This window comes from Macaca mulatta, chromosome 3 (genome assembly GCF_049350105.2).
Source record: "Macaca mulatta isolate MMU2019108-1 chromosome 3, T2T-MMU8v2.0, whole genome shotgun sequence".
Lineage (NCBI taxonomy): Eukaryota > Metazoa > Chordata > Mammalia > Primates > Cercopithecidae > Macaca > Macaca mulatta.
The window spans coordinates 189,679,240-189,692,706 of record NC_133408.1 but is presented as its reverse complement, the minus strand read 5'-3'; the positions used below and the strand labels follow the sequence as shown (position 1 = coordinate 189,692,706).

Genomic DNA, 13,467 nt, shown 5'->3' with positions numbered 1-13,467 from the left:
CCCCTACTTCGCCTTCCTGAGTAGCTGGGACTACAGGCTCACACCTCTACACACACCCAGCTCATTTTTGTATTTTGAGTGGAGACAGGGTTTCACTATGACGCCCAGCCTGGTCTCGAACTCCTGGGCTCAAGGGATCCACCTGCCTTGGCCTCCCAAAGTGCTGGGATTAACAGGTGTCAGATACTGTGTCTGGCTGTTTATCATATTCTTAATTCCTGATTGTAAAATTATTTCTGGACTCTTATTTTCACCCCTTGAGTCATCTATATGTTCACGTGCCAGCCCCACTGCTTGCATTTCTGTAGCCTTGCAGATGGTATCTTTATCTTAGACTTTTTAGTAGCTGGGAGTGCCAGTGTCCCTCTCAATGCTCTGCTTTTCCAGGAATATCTTGGTTATTTCTTACATGTTTGTTTTTCCCAGAGGGCTTTAGAAACAGCATGCCAATTCCAGTATCTGCTTCCTCCCCCCGTCCTCCAAAAGCATTTGTGTTTTTACTGAGAAGATGCTACATTTATACATTAAAGACATTTGACAGGAAACACAAAAATACAGATACCTAAGCAGGCCCTAGGTATTTTTCATGGCACTTATTTGTCAGGTCCTGCCTCACATACAAAAGCACGCAGGGCACTTGCCACCTTCTCTTCCCCAAAGTGCATCAGTGTGGTGACCATGACGGGAACAGAAAAGGGGAAGGAAGCTGAGATCCTGGCAGAATAAAATGGGGCATGGAATTAAATAGTTAATATGTAAATATAATGAAATTAATAGCATTTATCGACCACATAAGCACTTTAGTCGATTATCTCAGTTCATAGTCACAACTCCTATGAGGCAGGTGCTACTAATATTATCCTGATTCATCAATAAAAACGAGGCTCAGAAAGATTAAGTCACTTTCACTCAACTAATCATCAGTAGAGCTGGAATTTGATCCAGGTGTAGGCTCCGCACTCTTAACCTCCAAGCTGAGCTGAGCTGCTAAGTGAAGTTCAACTGCTTCTGGGAGGCTGGGTAGAGAAAAAAAAGAGAAATATGTTTGCTGAATCAATTGCTGCCGGCCAAGGGCAAGGCCTTTGCACCTGGCATTGCAGCTGATTGACGCTGCAGAATCTGCAGGAATTCAGAGCCTGGGGCTCCTGCTGTATGGGACACGGAATGGGAAGATGAAGTCATCACGCCAGTGTGTCCCAGGTCTTTGTCAGAGGACGAAATGCTGACATTTCAGGTGGGCGGAAGACCCTTGCTGCTATCATGACCCTTAATCCTGAGGTTAGAGAGCCAAGGCGGGGGTCCTGTAGGGGTCTGAAAATATCCATCCCAACCATGTCCACCCACCCTGCTCAGGGAGCCGCCTGCAGGGAGAACACCAAGTTCCACTGGGCTCGGGGCAGTGCCGGAGCTCCCTGCCCCCGGCCTCCTGGGAAGCACCAGCTCGCAGAGGGACCAGCTCGTGCTGGGGTCAGTGCCTGCTCTGATACCTGGTAGTCCCTGGCAGCTTGGGGGCTTCCTTGTTGCTGGGGTGTGGTCTTCTGGTCAGAAGCTCCAGTCCTGCTGGGGAAGCCAGCTGAAGGCATCCGGCTCCCCTCAGGGCCCCCCAGCCTCCTTTCCTGAGGGTCTGGGGTGATAACTAAGTTTGGAAATCCCTTGAGGGGTTGAGGTTCTAGAGCAGTGGTTTCAATGGTAGGGGTGCTTCCCTAGGGAACATTTCAAAATGGCTGGAGACATTTATAGTTGTCATGGCCAGGAGCAGGGAGAAGGGCTCTGCTAGCATCTGGTGGGTAAAGGGAAGGGGTGCTGCTAAGCATCGTAGGATGCACAGAACAGTGCCCTCTCTTGCTCCCCGTCCCCCACAAAAAAACCCAAAGAATTATCTAGCCCAAATTGTCAACAGTGCCAGGGCTTGGACATCCTGTCTTCCAGGGCTTCGGTTAGCACCGTAACCCTTGGGAGCTGGTTTAAAATGTGAAGTCTAGAATCCCGTGTGAGACTCTAAACCTGCAGGGTGCAGTGTGGGACCCAGGAACCTGTACTTTCAAGCATTCCAGGTTATTCTATTACAGGTAGACCACACTCCACGTTGACAAGTAGCACTGCAGGCCGCACCTGGCGCATGATTCCCGAACTCTGGCCCCGTGTGGGTCTGCCTGTGGCAGAGGCACCTGGAGAGCTGGCTAAAGCCCCAGCCTCCTTCATCCCTGGAGGTTCTGTTGTAATAGGCATGGCTTCCATCCCAGAATTCCATGGGTTGTTTTGTTTGGCTTGAGTGATTCTTTTTTTTTTTTTCAATTATTTTTAAGTTGACAAAAATTGTGTACATGTAGGTGTATACCATGTTTGGAAATGTGTATACATTGTGAAATGGATAATTGAGCTAATAACAAATGTATACCTCACTTTTCATTTTATGAAATCTACTCTTATCGATTTCTAAGCATACAACACACTGTTGAGCACTTTGTCACTGTGGGCTGCACACTAGGTCTCTTGAACTTACTCCTCTTGTCTAACTGAAATTCTCTACCTTTTGACCAATATTTCCCCAATAAGAGATTCGTATTTAGATTTGCTAACCCAGTCTGTGGCCTAAATGCACACAGGACTCTGATCATCTGCCCTCATCTTCCGGTGTTACAAGTCAAGCAAAACTGTGGTGGCTGCCAGCTGATTTCATTCCTGGAAGCCCAAAGCTTTATCAGCGGAAGGTTACGTCCAGCACGCAGATAAGATTAGCTATGCCTCTCACTTCACCTCCAGCTCCTCACTTTTCCAGAATTATCAACTATCCTATTTCTGTTCAAAGTAGCCAAAATTAACCGAGGGCTGCTCTTCGGGGGCTTCTGCAGGGAGCGTGCACCCTATGGCCAGCAGGAGCAGCACCTCCCTCCCTCCACCAAGAATCTGCGGCATCCCTGTTACAGAATGGAATGTGCTAGATCTCTCAGGGATGTTGAGGTAGGAAACAGTTCGGGAAAGATGGAACCAGAAGACGATTCGGGAAGCCTGGGATCAGACTGGAGAACGGCAGGGCTCTTCAGCATGGTCCTTTGGTTTCCAAAGCAGTGCCTGGCACCTTGTAATGGCTCAATGCTCGTCAGCCATTGCCACTATGAAATATTCCTGAAGGGCGTTTCCTCCAGGCTGTGGTATTGTCTGGAGAATTATTGTGGCTCCCTGCTCAAGCCTATGGCTCTAGGGCCACCATCTCTGACCTCCACACCATCCACCCCCAGCGATGCACCGACTGGACAAGGTCTCTCTGGAGACTTCATCCTGCCCGTAGGTGCTGCCCTCTGTTGGCCATACTCTTTGTGTGCAGCTTAACTTTTCTTGGTTACCTTTACTTTTTTTTCTCAGTGGCTTTGTTCTCCCTCTCAGCGTGGCCTCCAAGGCCACTTCCTGCTCTGCCACTTGGTATGGTTCAGGGCTGCCCTGCTGTCAGCCACGGCCCATTTTTAGAGCTCTTTTGCGTCGTGTAGGTTCATGAGCATCAGAGGCTGATATTTACTGATGTGCCTCCCACATTGGGGGAGGTGGGTGGGGTTTGAAACTGAGAACTCTAACAGAAGTTGGGTACATAGTGACTGCGTCCAAACCCCTGCACCAAGAGACTGGACCAACCCTAGCATGGCTTCTGGCAGCCCAAAGTGGCATCCCTGGGACCACCTGGCCACCCTTTGAGTTCCTGTCTGAAAAGCTCAAGGCCGTCAAAATCGTTCAGTGTTTGTTCCTACCAACACCTGACAACAGGCCTCTGACCACCCCTCCACCCAACTTTCTTAGAGCATTTACGTTAAAAACGCTTAGAGTCGTACCTCCTTCCCTTGTCCCTTTGAGATGTACACGCATGTCTGTCCAGGAGTGTCTTTCTCAAGAGCCTGAGAGCCAGTCCTTTGAAATGGCATCATCAGGAAGGATGGGGCCTGTCTCCCAGGCTCTGGGGGAGGACAGAAGCTAATTTCCATCACTGCCAGCTGGCACACACAGCTGGCCCAGCCACAGTAACACAAACAGCCCTTTGTAAGTCTTCACTCCCATGGTTCCTGAGCCCCGGAGTGCCCTTTCGTGACTCCTACGTTCTCCCATTAAACTGTCCAGTCCCCCTGCACAGATCTGAATGGAGCTCAGCTTCTCCCATCAGTGGTTAATGAATAAGATCTGTTTTCGTAGCTTTTACTAAGGTCCAGCTTAGTTTATCTTTGACAGACCCACTTACCCTGCAGGTTCCCGCCTCGGGCGTGGAGAGAAAGCCTCTGGGAGGAACATGGTCCTCACCAAAGCGTGGGAGACTAGATCACGCCAGGGAGTGCAGTGGACATGAGCTCTGGGCCCCTCTCCTCTCTCCTGGAATGGCTGCACAGGAAGGAAGGATCGAAGACGTGAGAAACGCCACCCTGCCTGGGAAGGAGCTGCCGGCCCTCAGCAGTCCAGAGGCTGCCCAGAGAGCAGGAAGCAGCTCTCCAGGACTCCACCTCCCAGGTCCAGATGATGCCACCCAGGGTGCTCAGTGAGAATTCACCTACAGCCACACACATCCCGGGAGAGTGTCTAAAGATGCCACCAATCCAACATTATGGAAGGCAAGAACTCAGCAGAAACCGAGATGGGGAAGCAGTCATTTGGGATACCTGCCCCCCACCCCAATCCTGGGCCAACGCGGATCTTCAGCATCCTGAACCTGAAGTCCCCATGGTGGGCCTGTGGCGGGCTGGGTGTGGCTTTAGAGATGCAGTTGCAGGAACTGGCTGAGTGGTTCCCCCAGGCCCAGGGCTGACCCACAGCGACCTGGGAAAATGGGCCCAGAAGGTCCCTCCTTGTTTAGTGTCATCTTTCCAGGTCCAGCTTCACTGGGTCCACAGGGTCCCCATCCTGAGGTCACTGTTTTTCAGCCCCCACCTGCCCACTCACTCCCAGCCCACTGCAGTCTGACTTTACTGCCCATCACCAAAGATGACCTTGACTTCTTGGAGGTAGAGGACAATGGGGGTCTGTGTTGCCTCAACCACTCTCTCCTGTTGAACCTCTCATCCTCCTGAGTGACACTCACCTGGTTGTCTTCTGGCTGCCTGCAACCTCCCAGCATCCTCCACGGGCCCACCTTCACCCACCCACCCCGTGACCTCACACTCCCTGGGGTTCTCTTCTGGGTTTTTCTCACACGGAACCCCCTGAGCAACCTGCACCCCTCAGGGATCACCGGTTATTTATGCCGATGGCTCCAACTCTGCATCCTGCAGCCTCATCTTCCTCCGGACCATCCACCCCACCCATCCAACCACTACCAACACTTCCACGGGGTGCCCTGGACACACACGACTCAGCAGAAAACAAAAAACAAAACACCCCAGCTCCCACAGCCACTCTCAGACCTGCCCCTGCTGCACTCCCCACCACCGGCAGCCTCAGTCTCTATGGGTCACAGCCATGCAGCTCCCCCCTCGCTTCTCTGTCCTCACCACTTCCACCAGGGGCCCTAATAAAGATGTCAGACCAGCCTGCCAGCCACTGTGTAGCTTGTAGAGATAACGCTAGAAATCCAGATGGCCGTGTCACAGCCCTGCTTTAAATCCCTTTCACGGCTCCCATGGCCCTTGGGATCCATCCAAGCTCCTCAGCTGGCTTTCCGCCCTCAGTGCTCTGGTGCCTCCATTGTGCGCCTTCCAGTCCCGCCCCACCCTCCTGTCCCTCCAGGGAAGTTCTTTCAGCTCTGCCCTGAGCTACAGGCTGGGCTGGAGGGCTGGGCTCCTGCTGCCCGCTTCCCCACTGGCCCTGCAGGAAGCCGCGCTGGCAGATCCCAGCCCTAGGCTATTTCATGAGGCAGGCCTTGGAGCCGCTGGGGACCTGCTTCACTGCACAGCGCCAGGAGTCCTGCACTCTGTCCTCTGGGGCCCAGACGAGTGGTGCTCAAAGCTGCACTTGAACAAGTCCTTGGTCTTCCTGCCAGGCCTGGTTCTCCGCGGAATCTGGGCAGTCAGCAGCGGGCCGGATTTTCCTCCAGATCTCAGGAAAGCAGTCCTGGGTGTCTGTGTTCATAACTGCAGCTCCCGGAATCCTTCCCTGCTCCCCTCCCCAGACCCACCCGTCGGAGAAACAAGAATCAGGTCGGCGGGGCAGGGGACCTGCACACAGGCGGAGGCCAGGGCTTTGTCACCAAACAGTAATCTTTTCATCACCATTATTTATTAGATATGAACCAGGTTTTCAACACAAGTCACACTCAACACCCTCACCCAACAGGAGGGGCAACGGAGGCCCGGAGAGGGAGTGTTGGGGGAGGATGTCAATGGGAGGCCCCAGCCTGAGCCCTGAGCAGCTGGCCAGCCGGGAACTGGCATGTGAGAGGCATCCTATTCTCCTGCTGCTCGAAAGACAATGCCCACTGAACAGGACAGCAGGCCAGATCAGCAGTCCATACAGAAGCAAGGCTGGCGTTTCCTCCCCCGGAGCACCGGTGGGGACAGACCCTTAGCTGGGAGCCAGGCAAGGCGGGTGAGCTCTGTGCTAACCACTAACCACACCGGGAGCTTGGGTAAGCATGAGGGCAAGGCTGGAGAGGCCCGGGACCCCTGCGTGTTGCTTCCCACTCCTGCCAGGCCGGCACGCCCCCATTCTTCACCATCCCTAGCACAGAGCCCAGGGCCCGGGGGCAGAGGGCAGGGCTGGTGCAGGAGCAGGGCTGGCCCGCCCCATAGCGCCACTCCCACTGCCCCTTCCCCTCTCTCATCCCAGCTCTGGTCACTTAGATGCTGCCATGAGAGGCTCTGAAATCCACCCCCACTGCAGCCTGAGGCCCAAGTCAGGGCCCAAACCTGCCCTGTGCTCAGCGCAGTGCAGTGTGTCAAACCTGCACTGACAGGCTGGGGTCGGGGAGGGAAGACATCTGCTGAGGGGAGGTCTGGGTGGGAGGAGGGGGAACAGGATATTCTGAGGAGACACAGCAAAGGGTGCCAATATCTAGGACTGAGGCCATCTGGACCCACATGACTATGTTGCTTTTTGTGTGTGAATGTTTCTCTACTTTAACATTTTCAGAAATTTCACATCTAGATGTGTCAGAAAAGTAACAATTCCATGCCAGAGAAAAGGCCTTGCCTATAACCCAATAGAGGCCCACCAGTTCCCAGCAGGATGGTGGCAGAGCTGCTGACGGGGCACTGACTCCCAGGCCTGGGCCGGAGCACCCTCCACGCGGACACAGGTCCTCCTCAGGATGGGCTGAGTCCTGGCATCTGCCCCATCCGTAAAGGGAAGGACCCCGCCCATACCAGCTCCCCAGCAGCATCTCCTTGGGAAAGACGGCGAACTCCAGAGCAGTGCGGGTACTGGAGCAGGACATCCCCTCGGCCACTGCTGTGCCCCGGGCTCCCCAGGGCCCAGGCTGGCTGGGAGGACTGGGAAGACTTCCAGGGACCAGGCAGGCCCTGCAGGTCCGGGTCTCTGGGTGCCAGCGGGAGGGAGCTGGAGACCAGACACAGCTGTGTGGGGGAGGGTCCGGACGAAGGGGTTGTCAGGGACAGTGGAGCCACAGGCATTCTGAGAGCTGGGCACCTGAAAAGCACATCACACGGAAGGGTCCCGGCCTTGCGGTGGAGACTCCGCTCCCCCCGACCCTCCCTGGAAAGCCCCCTCACCCTTGCCCAGATGGTCCTCAGCTTACCCTCTCCCTCCCTCCGTCCAGGTTAGGGTCTTGCGTTGGGGTGAAGTGCTGTGAGGATGGGGGGTGGGGAGTGGTGCTGGGAGCATGGCTCCCATTTCATCCCTGGCGGCCAACACAGTGCCAGGCAGGCAGGGAGTCCATGCTCAGTCCTTTCCCCGCCTTTTTTTTTTTCATGAAATAAATAGATGCCTGAATCCCAACAAGAAGTCTAACCACAGCCTTTTCTTTCCCCTCTTCCCCACCCACACTGCTTGCCCGCACAGTACCTGGGTCGGGGCGGCAGGTCACTCTCACCCACGCCCCTCACCCACATGGTACCTGCCCCAGCCCTCGTCCACACAGTACCTGGGTCAGGCAGGCAGGTCACTCCCACAGGAAGCGCACGTACCAGATGGTCTCATTCTTCAGCTGGGGCCCGAACAGGGGGTTTAGCTGTGCCAGGATGGCGATGAGCCAGCTGCCAGGGACAGCAAAGCGTGGTGAGCCTGGCACAGGAGGGTCCTCCCACACCCACAGGGGAGGCCTCGGTCACATTCTTTTGGATGCAGCCAACCCAGCAGATGGCAGGGCCTGTGTTCCCAGGGTGAAGGGCCCAGGGCGCCATCCACACTCCTGCAGGTTCATGGGGTTGGTATGGCATTTGTGGGTTTGGTTTCGGTTTCATTTGATGTTCGGTAGATCTGAAGGATCCCCGAGTTGGGGCTGAACCTGGGGTTAGGGAAGAGGGGAGGCAGCCTCAGGGGCGCTTTGGGAGTGACTCCCAGCTGTGCCCTCAGACATTTCTGTCCAGGCTCCCCAGGCTCCACACACCAGAGCAAACAGGGTGGGCCTGGCAGGCAGCACATCAGAATCATCTCCTCTTAGGAGAGAGAAGGAACTACCCCAAGACGTGAGGAGCTGACGGGTCCGGGGCCTCCTGCCTAGGCTGCTGCCAGGCCACCGCTGTTCAGGCCAGAAAACCCTCAGGGACCTGGTCCCACCTGTCATCACTGTTGGACGTCTGGGTGGCTGTCTGGCCCGTCATTCGTGACAAAGCTCCCACTTTCATTGCCACCGTAGTTAGTAGGTCCCCATGCTCTGCCCCCCATGACCATCCACACTGCTTTGTCTGTTTCTGCAGGAAGGATCGATATTGTTCCTCTATGAATCCCTCACAGTAGGTAGGAGGACCTAACGCCCAGGAAGCCATGAGAAATTGTTGCCTCCTTTACATCAGCATTCTCTCTGAGTTTATGTTTTGTAAATATAATTTCTAGGTGTAACATTTTCTTAGAATGGCCCCACCTTTCTACCTCTATGCATCCAATTTGCAGTGTGCTTTCTGTTTCCCGTATGTTGATTCGGTCAGTATTTGGGATTACCCCACATCTTGTGTAGACTCCGTCTCCCCCACTCGCCCAGCTACCAAACCCAAGCTCCTCTGAGGCCCTGCCATGGGCAGGTGAGAATCTTTTGTCAAGCCCTGAAGGACCTAGAAATAGCATTAAGAGAAAGGGCCTTAGAGATGCTCTGTCTAGGAAGAATTTTGAAAAAAAAAAAAGTGTGTTTAAGTTAAACCACGTGTTAAGAGTCATCATTATTTCTAACAAGTTTAGTTTTTGTCAGTAGGAGGGCTTATACATTTCTGGGTGCAGTGGCGTGTGCCTGTAATCCTAGCTACTCAGGAGGCTGAGGTGGAAGGATCGCTTAAGCCAAGGAGTTCAAGCACAGCCTTAGCCACATGGCAAGACCCTGTCCCTACAGAAAATTTAAAAATCAGCGAGGCGTGGTGGCACACGCCTGTGGTCAAAGCTAGGCTGAGGTGGGAGGATGGCTTGAGCCCAGAAGGTTGAGGCTGCAGTGAGCTATGATCCCACCACTGCACTCTAGCCTGGGCAACAGAGTAAGACCATGTCAATTAACTAATTAGTTAACAGCCAGGTGCAGTGGTGTGCACCTGTCATCCCAGCTCCTGGGGGAGGCTGAGGCAGAAGGATCATTTGAGCCCAGGAGTTTGAGACCATACTGGCCTGGTCTCAAGACCAGGGGTCTTGACAAGACCCCATTTCAATCAATCAATCAATAAAACATAAGGTAAAATAAGAGAATTGATTAATAGGAATAAAGAATCCATGATCTAATCAGATAAAATAGTTTTAACTATGATAACATACATCAAATCAGAAATCAATCAAGTAAATTTTTTGAAAGTGGGTTTTGTCTTATGTATTTGAAAAATTTGGCAACCCTGGAAAATATTCCAGTTGCTTTCAAAAGAATCTATTACCTCTTAAAGAATCAGCATCTCATCACTTTACCTGTCCTGTTTCGACTGTTCTAAGAACACCCAACTATGCCAAGCTTAACCCATAAAAATAATGTACAAGACATAGGAAGATGGGAAGCCCAACAGCCTTAATGCAGCTCAATTAACCACAAGACAGGCCTCCCCGCAAACTAGAACTTGAACTTATCTCTTGGTTGGCAGCCAGGACCATCTAAACGCGGAGCAATGTAACAGCAGGATTGGGATGGATGCGGGGGCAGGGCCTTTTTCTTTTTCCTTTTTAAAAAAATTTAATAAAGAGGGATTGGCTATTGTGAATCGCAGTTTTGGCAAGAGACCAAACAATGGACACTGAGGATCTGGAAACTGATTCCCTCACACTGTCCAGGTACTCGAGTCCCTGGGAATGTTCTTCTATATCCCCAGGGTACCTATCCCAAGTTTGAAGACTTACTCTCACCTACTGGTTCTTTTTTTAGAGTCGGATTCTCACTCTGTTGCCCAGGCTGGAGTGCAGTGGTATGATCTTGGCTCACCACAACCTCCATCTCCCCGGTTCAAGCGATTCTCCTGCCTCAGCCTCCTGAATAGCTGGGACTACAGGCACGCGCCACCAGGCCTGGTTAATTTTTGTATTTTTAGTAGAGATGGGGTTGCACTATGTTGGCCAGGCTGGTCTCGAACTCCTGACCTTGTGATCCACCCTCCTCAGCCTCCCAAAGTGCTGGGATTACAGGCGTGAGCCACCGTGCCTGGCTTCTCACCTAGTGGTTCTAAGATGGCTGCATTCCAGTCACCTGGGGGCATTCATGAACAACAGGAATTCCCAAGTGCAGATCTCGAGAGTTGTAATTTCATGGCTCTAGGGTGCAGCCTGAAAACTGTTTGAACAATCACTCCAGGTGACCCAGTCAGGCACAGACAGCACTGATGTGGCCAACTCCTTCCTTGCCCAGGTGAGAAAACTACAGCCCACAGGGCCAGAACACTGGGGCAGAGCCAGATCCAGAGCCCAGGGTTCATGACTTCTGGCCCACTGCTCTCTTTCCCATTCCACACCACCTCCACTCCTGTTGTTTTATAGGTTCAGCCTTTCAAAAGGCATTTACTACCAGGACAGAAGGAAGAGCAGGCTAGGGTGAAGAAGAAAGGAGGGAGGACAAAGGAACTGGCTGATTTTGAGCTGGGGAGAGTAGTACTTACAAGAGGTAACAGCAGACGGCGGTGGCGACCAGCATGGTGATGATCACTCTGCAGCAGAAGAGGACACGGGTCAGGACAGATGCAGCCAGCACCTCACAATGCCTGGCCAGGAGCAGAGCAAGAAGAGCTCCTGGTGTCAGCTCTTTTCCATTGGCCTTCCTGATGCCTCCTGAACACAGGAGGCTGAGTTCTACTCAGGGTAAGAATAGCAAGCCAGAAAATAAAAACTGAAAGTGTCACCTCACAGAGAGGCCAACCTTGACCACATCCAAGTTGCCTTAAGAATCCTTCCCTTCATCTCCCTTCTCTACCACCCAGTATTTCTCCATCTTAATGCAGATGTGTTGCGGAAAGGCAGTGCTCAGAGCTGCATTTGTGGAAACCCACCAGGGAGTGGTCTGTGGAATTCAAAATTCATGGAGCAAGGGGAAGGAAAACAATAGGCTAGAAGACAGGACAAGAAGCAGGCAGCCTGTGAGCCACTTCTGAGGCCCGGTGACTTGTTACAAAGAGAACAGGGACTAGCCACTTTGTGTGTACTCAAAGACCAGAGACAGAAGCTTCAAGTGCAGCAGGAGAAATTTCAGTCAAACTGAAGCGAGAACTCACCAAGATTAGCAGGAGATGCAAGACATGAAAATGGTTTACAAAGTGAAGCTGTGGGATCCCAAGCCTTGCTCGTCTTTAAGAACAAAGGCAGCACTCACAAGTCCAAAGGGCCTTTGGGCAAAGCTAACTCTAATCCAAACCAGGCCCTTGATCTTTGATGTAAAGCACTGCAAGCTGGTGCTGGAGACAGGAGCACTGGGTCCCTTTTTCAACATTACTAAGCAGGTTGTGCCAGTCCTGGCTGGGCGCTGGGTAGACAATGGTGAATTGGACAAACTCCAGCCTCTGGGAACATGCAGTCAAGGGAAGGGTGCTTTGCAACTGAGGATAATATGACGCAGAAACTGGTGAATGGCGCAGCAATCTGCTAGAGGACCTTCGAAAAATAACGCCAGCGAAACTTATCCCATACCTACAAAGTGCCATGCACTCGAGGGGTTTTAAATGCGTTACCGCAGGTCATCCTCACAGCAGCCTTTTAAGGCAGGAGTCGACATTATCTCCATTTTACCCATAAAGAAACTGAGACTTGATATTGGCTCCAGGTCACACAGCTAGCAAGGAGTGGAGAAACTGCGTCAGTGCCACCTGTGCCCTTTACTGGCTGCAGGAGGGATGACAGCCATCTCCAATGTCACTCTTCTCTTTACCTTCTGTATATGCCCTCTCGCCCCACCTCCTGCCTGTTCCCGGCTGTCAGAGACCCAGGTGCAGAGAGACCTCACAGGTGGCGTCCGGGTTCCTGGCGTCCCTCCTGCGGACGCTCGCTGCTGGGCAGGAAGCCGCCGCCCCGGGGCGGAGGGGAGAGCCCGGCCAAGGGGCCAGAGTGGAGAGGTCTGCAGTGCCTGTGCGCCTTCCTTACCCGCGGTTGGGTCCCTTCGGCACGAACCAGGGCCCGGCGATGCCGATGAGGCCCCAGAACGTGGTGAAGATGATGACCGGGAGGGCGAATGAGTGCGCCGTCATGGCCGGACGCAGGATGCCCAGGTGGGATGCAGGGCCGAGCAGCGGGCGCTGCAGATGCGCGGGTCCCCGGCCGGGCAGCGCGCTGAGCATGCGCAACAGGAGTCGAGCGCCCAAAGCGATCAGCCGGGCCGGTCCGCGCACGCGCACCTCCGGACCCAGCCCGCCGCGCTGTCACTCAAGACCTGCCTAGGAGCCCACTCGCTGATTGGCTGAGCGGGGCCGCGGACCGAGAGAAACGCCGAGGTTGACGGGGTGAGGCCGTCCGCGTCCGCCCCGAGCCCACACAGCCAACGTCATGCCGCATTCTTATTTCCAAAAGCCCCTGGAGCTTGGGATCCCACCCCAGTGGTCTTCGGGGCGTTCTCTGCCTGTACGCGCCCCGCCGGCTCGGCCCGAAGCGCCCTGCGGACCCGCAGCCTGGGCCGCCCCGGACCTGACGGCCATGCGGGGGTCTGACGCGGGAGCAATGGCCTCGCCCTCAGAGACGCAGCGGGAGGGCGGTGCCCGCCGACCTACTGGCCGGGTCCTCGGCACGCGTTCTCCTCACTCCCAGGACAAGCGGAGCGGCGGGCGGGGACCGGGGCCTGGGGTCGGAGGCGGTGGAGCCAGAAAGGCGCCAGCGGCGCAGAGACGTTTGGGGGCAGGCGGGGGCTTCGCGTCTCGGTGGCGGGAAGCGGAATGAGGTTGGACCGGCCGAGCCGGCGTTCAGAGACCCGGCGGGAGGCGGAGGCCTGGCATCCTCGCGGACATCCATCTGTAG

General features: G+C 54.2%; 1 protein-coding gene and 1 long non-coding RNA gene across 4 annotated transcripts; one reads left to right on the top strand and one right to left on the bottom strand.

Moving 5' to 3' along the window:
- The first annotated feature begins 1,070 nt into the window (after positions 1 to 1,070).
- Positions 1,071 to 5,507, top strand: LOC106997731 (uncharacterized). Its single transcript, XR_001443931.3, has 2 exons — positions 1,071 to 1,234; positions 4,230 to 5,507. It is a non-coding gene; the product is annotated as an uncharacterized LOC106997731 (long non-coding RNA).
- Positions 5,508 to 6,169: 662 nt separating this feature from the next.
- ATP6V0E2 (ATPase H+ transporting V0 subunit e2) lies at positions 6,170 to 12,804 on the bottom strand. Of its 3 annotated transcripts, none has more exons than XM_028846442.2 (4): positions 12,604 to 12,804; positions 11,133 to 11,180; positions 8,009 to 8,120; positions 6,170 to 7,554 (listed from the first exon to the last, which is right to left on the bottom strand). In XM_028846442.2, exons 1-3 carry the CDS (start codon positions 12,795 to 12,797, stop codon positions 8,027 to 8,029), a joined length of 336 nt encoding a protein of 111 aa, XP_028702275.2. In that variant the 5' UTR covers positions 12,798 to 12,804; the 3' UTR covers positions 6,170 to 7,554; positions 8,009 to 8,026. The 3 variants fall into 3 exon arrangements, with proteins under 3 accessions (XP_028702275.2, XP_077853834.1, XP_077853833.1); XM_077997708.1 differs by having other exon boundaries at positions 8,052 to 8,120; XM_077997707.1 differs by lacking the exon at positions 6,170 to 7,554 and adding an exon at positions 7,638 to 7,711.
- Positions 12,805 to 13,467: the final 663 nt, after the last annotated feature.

Bases quoted from the DNA above. Each gene is read 5' to 3' on its own strand.
- ATP6V0E2 (XM_077997708.1), bottom strand. From the start codon at position 12,797: ATGCTCAGCGCGCTGCCCGGCCGGGGACCCGCGCATCTGCAGCGCCCG. The intron at 8,121-11,132 runs GTAAGTACTACT...TGTCCCTGGCAG, and splicing joins GCCGTCTGCTGTTACCTCTT to CTGGCTCATCGCCATCCTGG. The intron at 7,555-8,051 runs GTACGTGCGCTT...TGTGCTTTTCAG, and splicing joins CTGAAGAATGAGACCATCTG to GTGCCCAGCTCTCAGAATGC.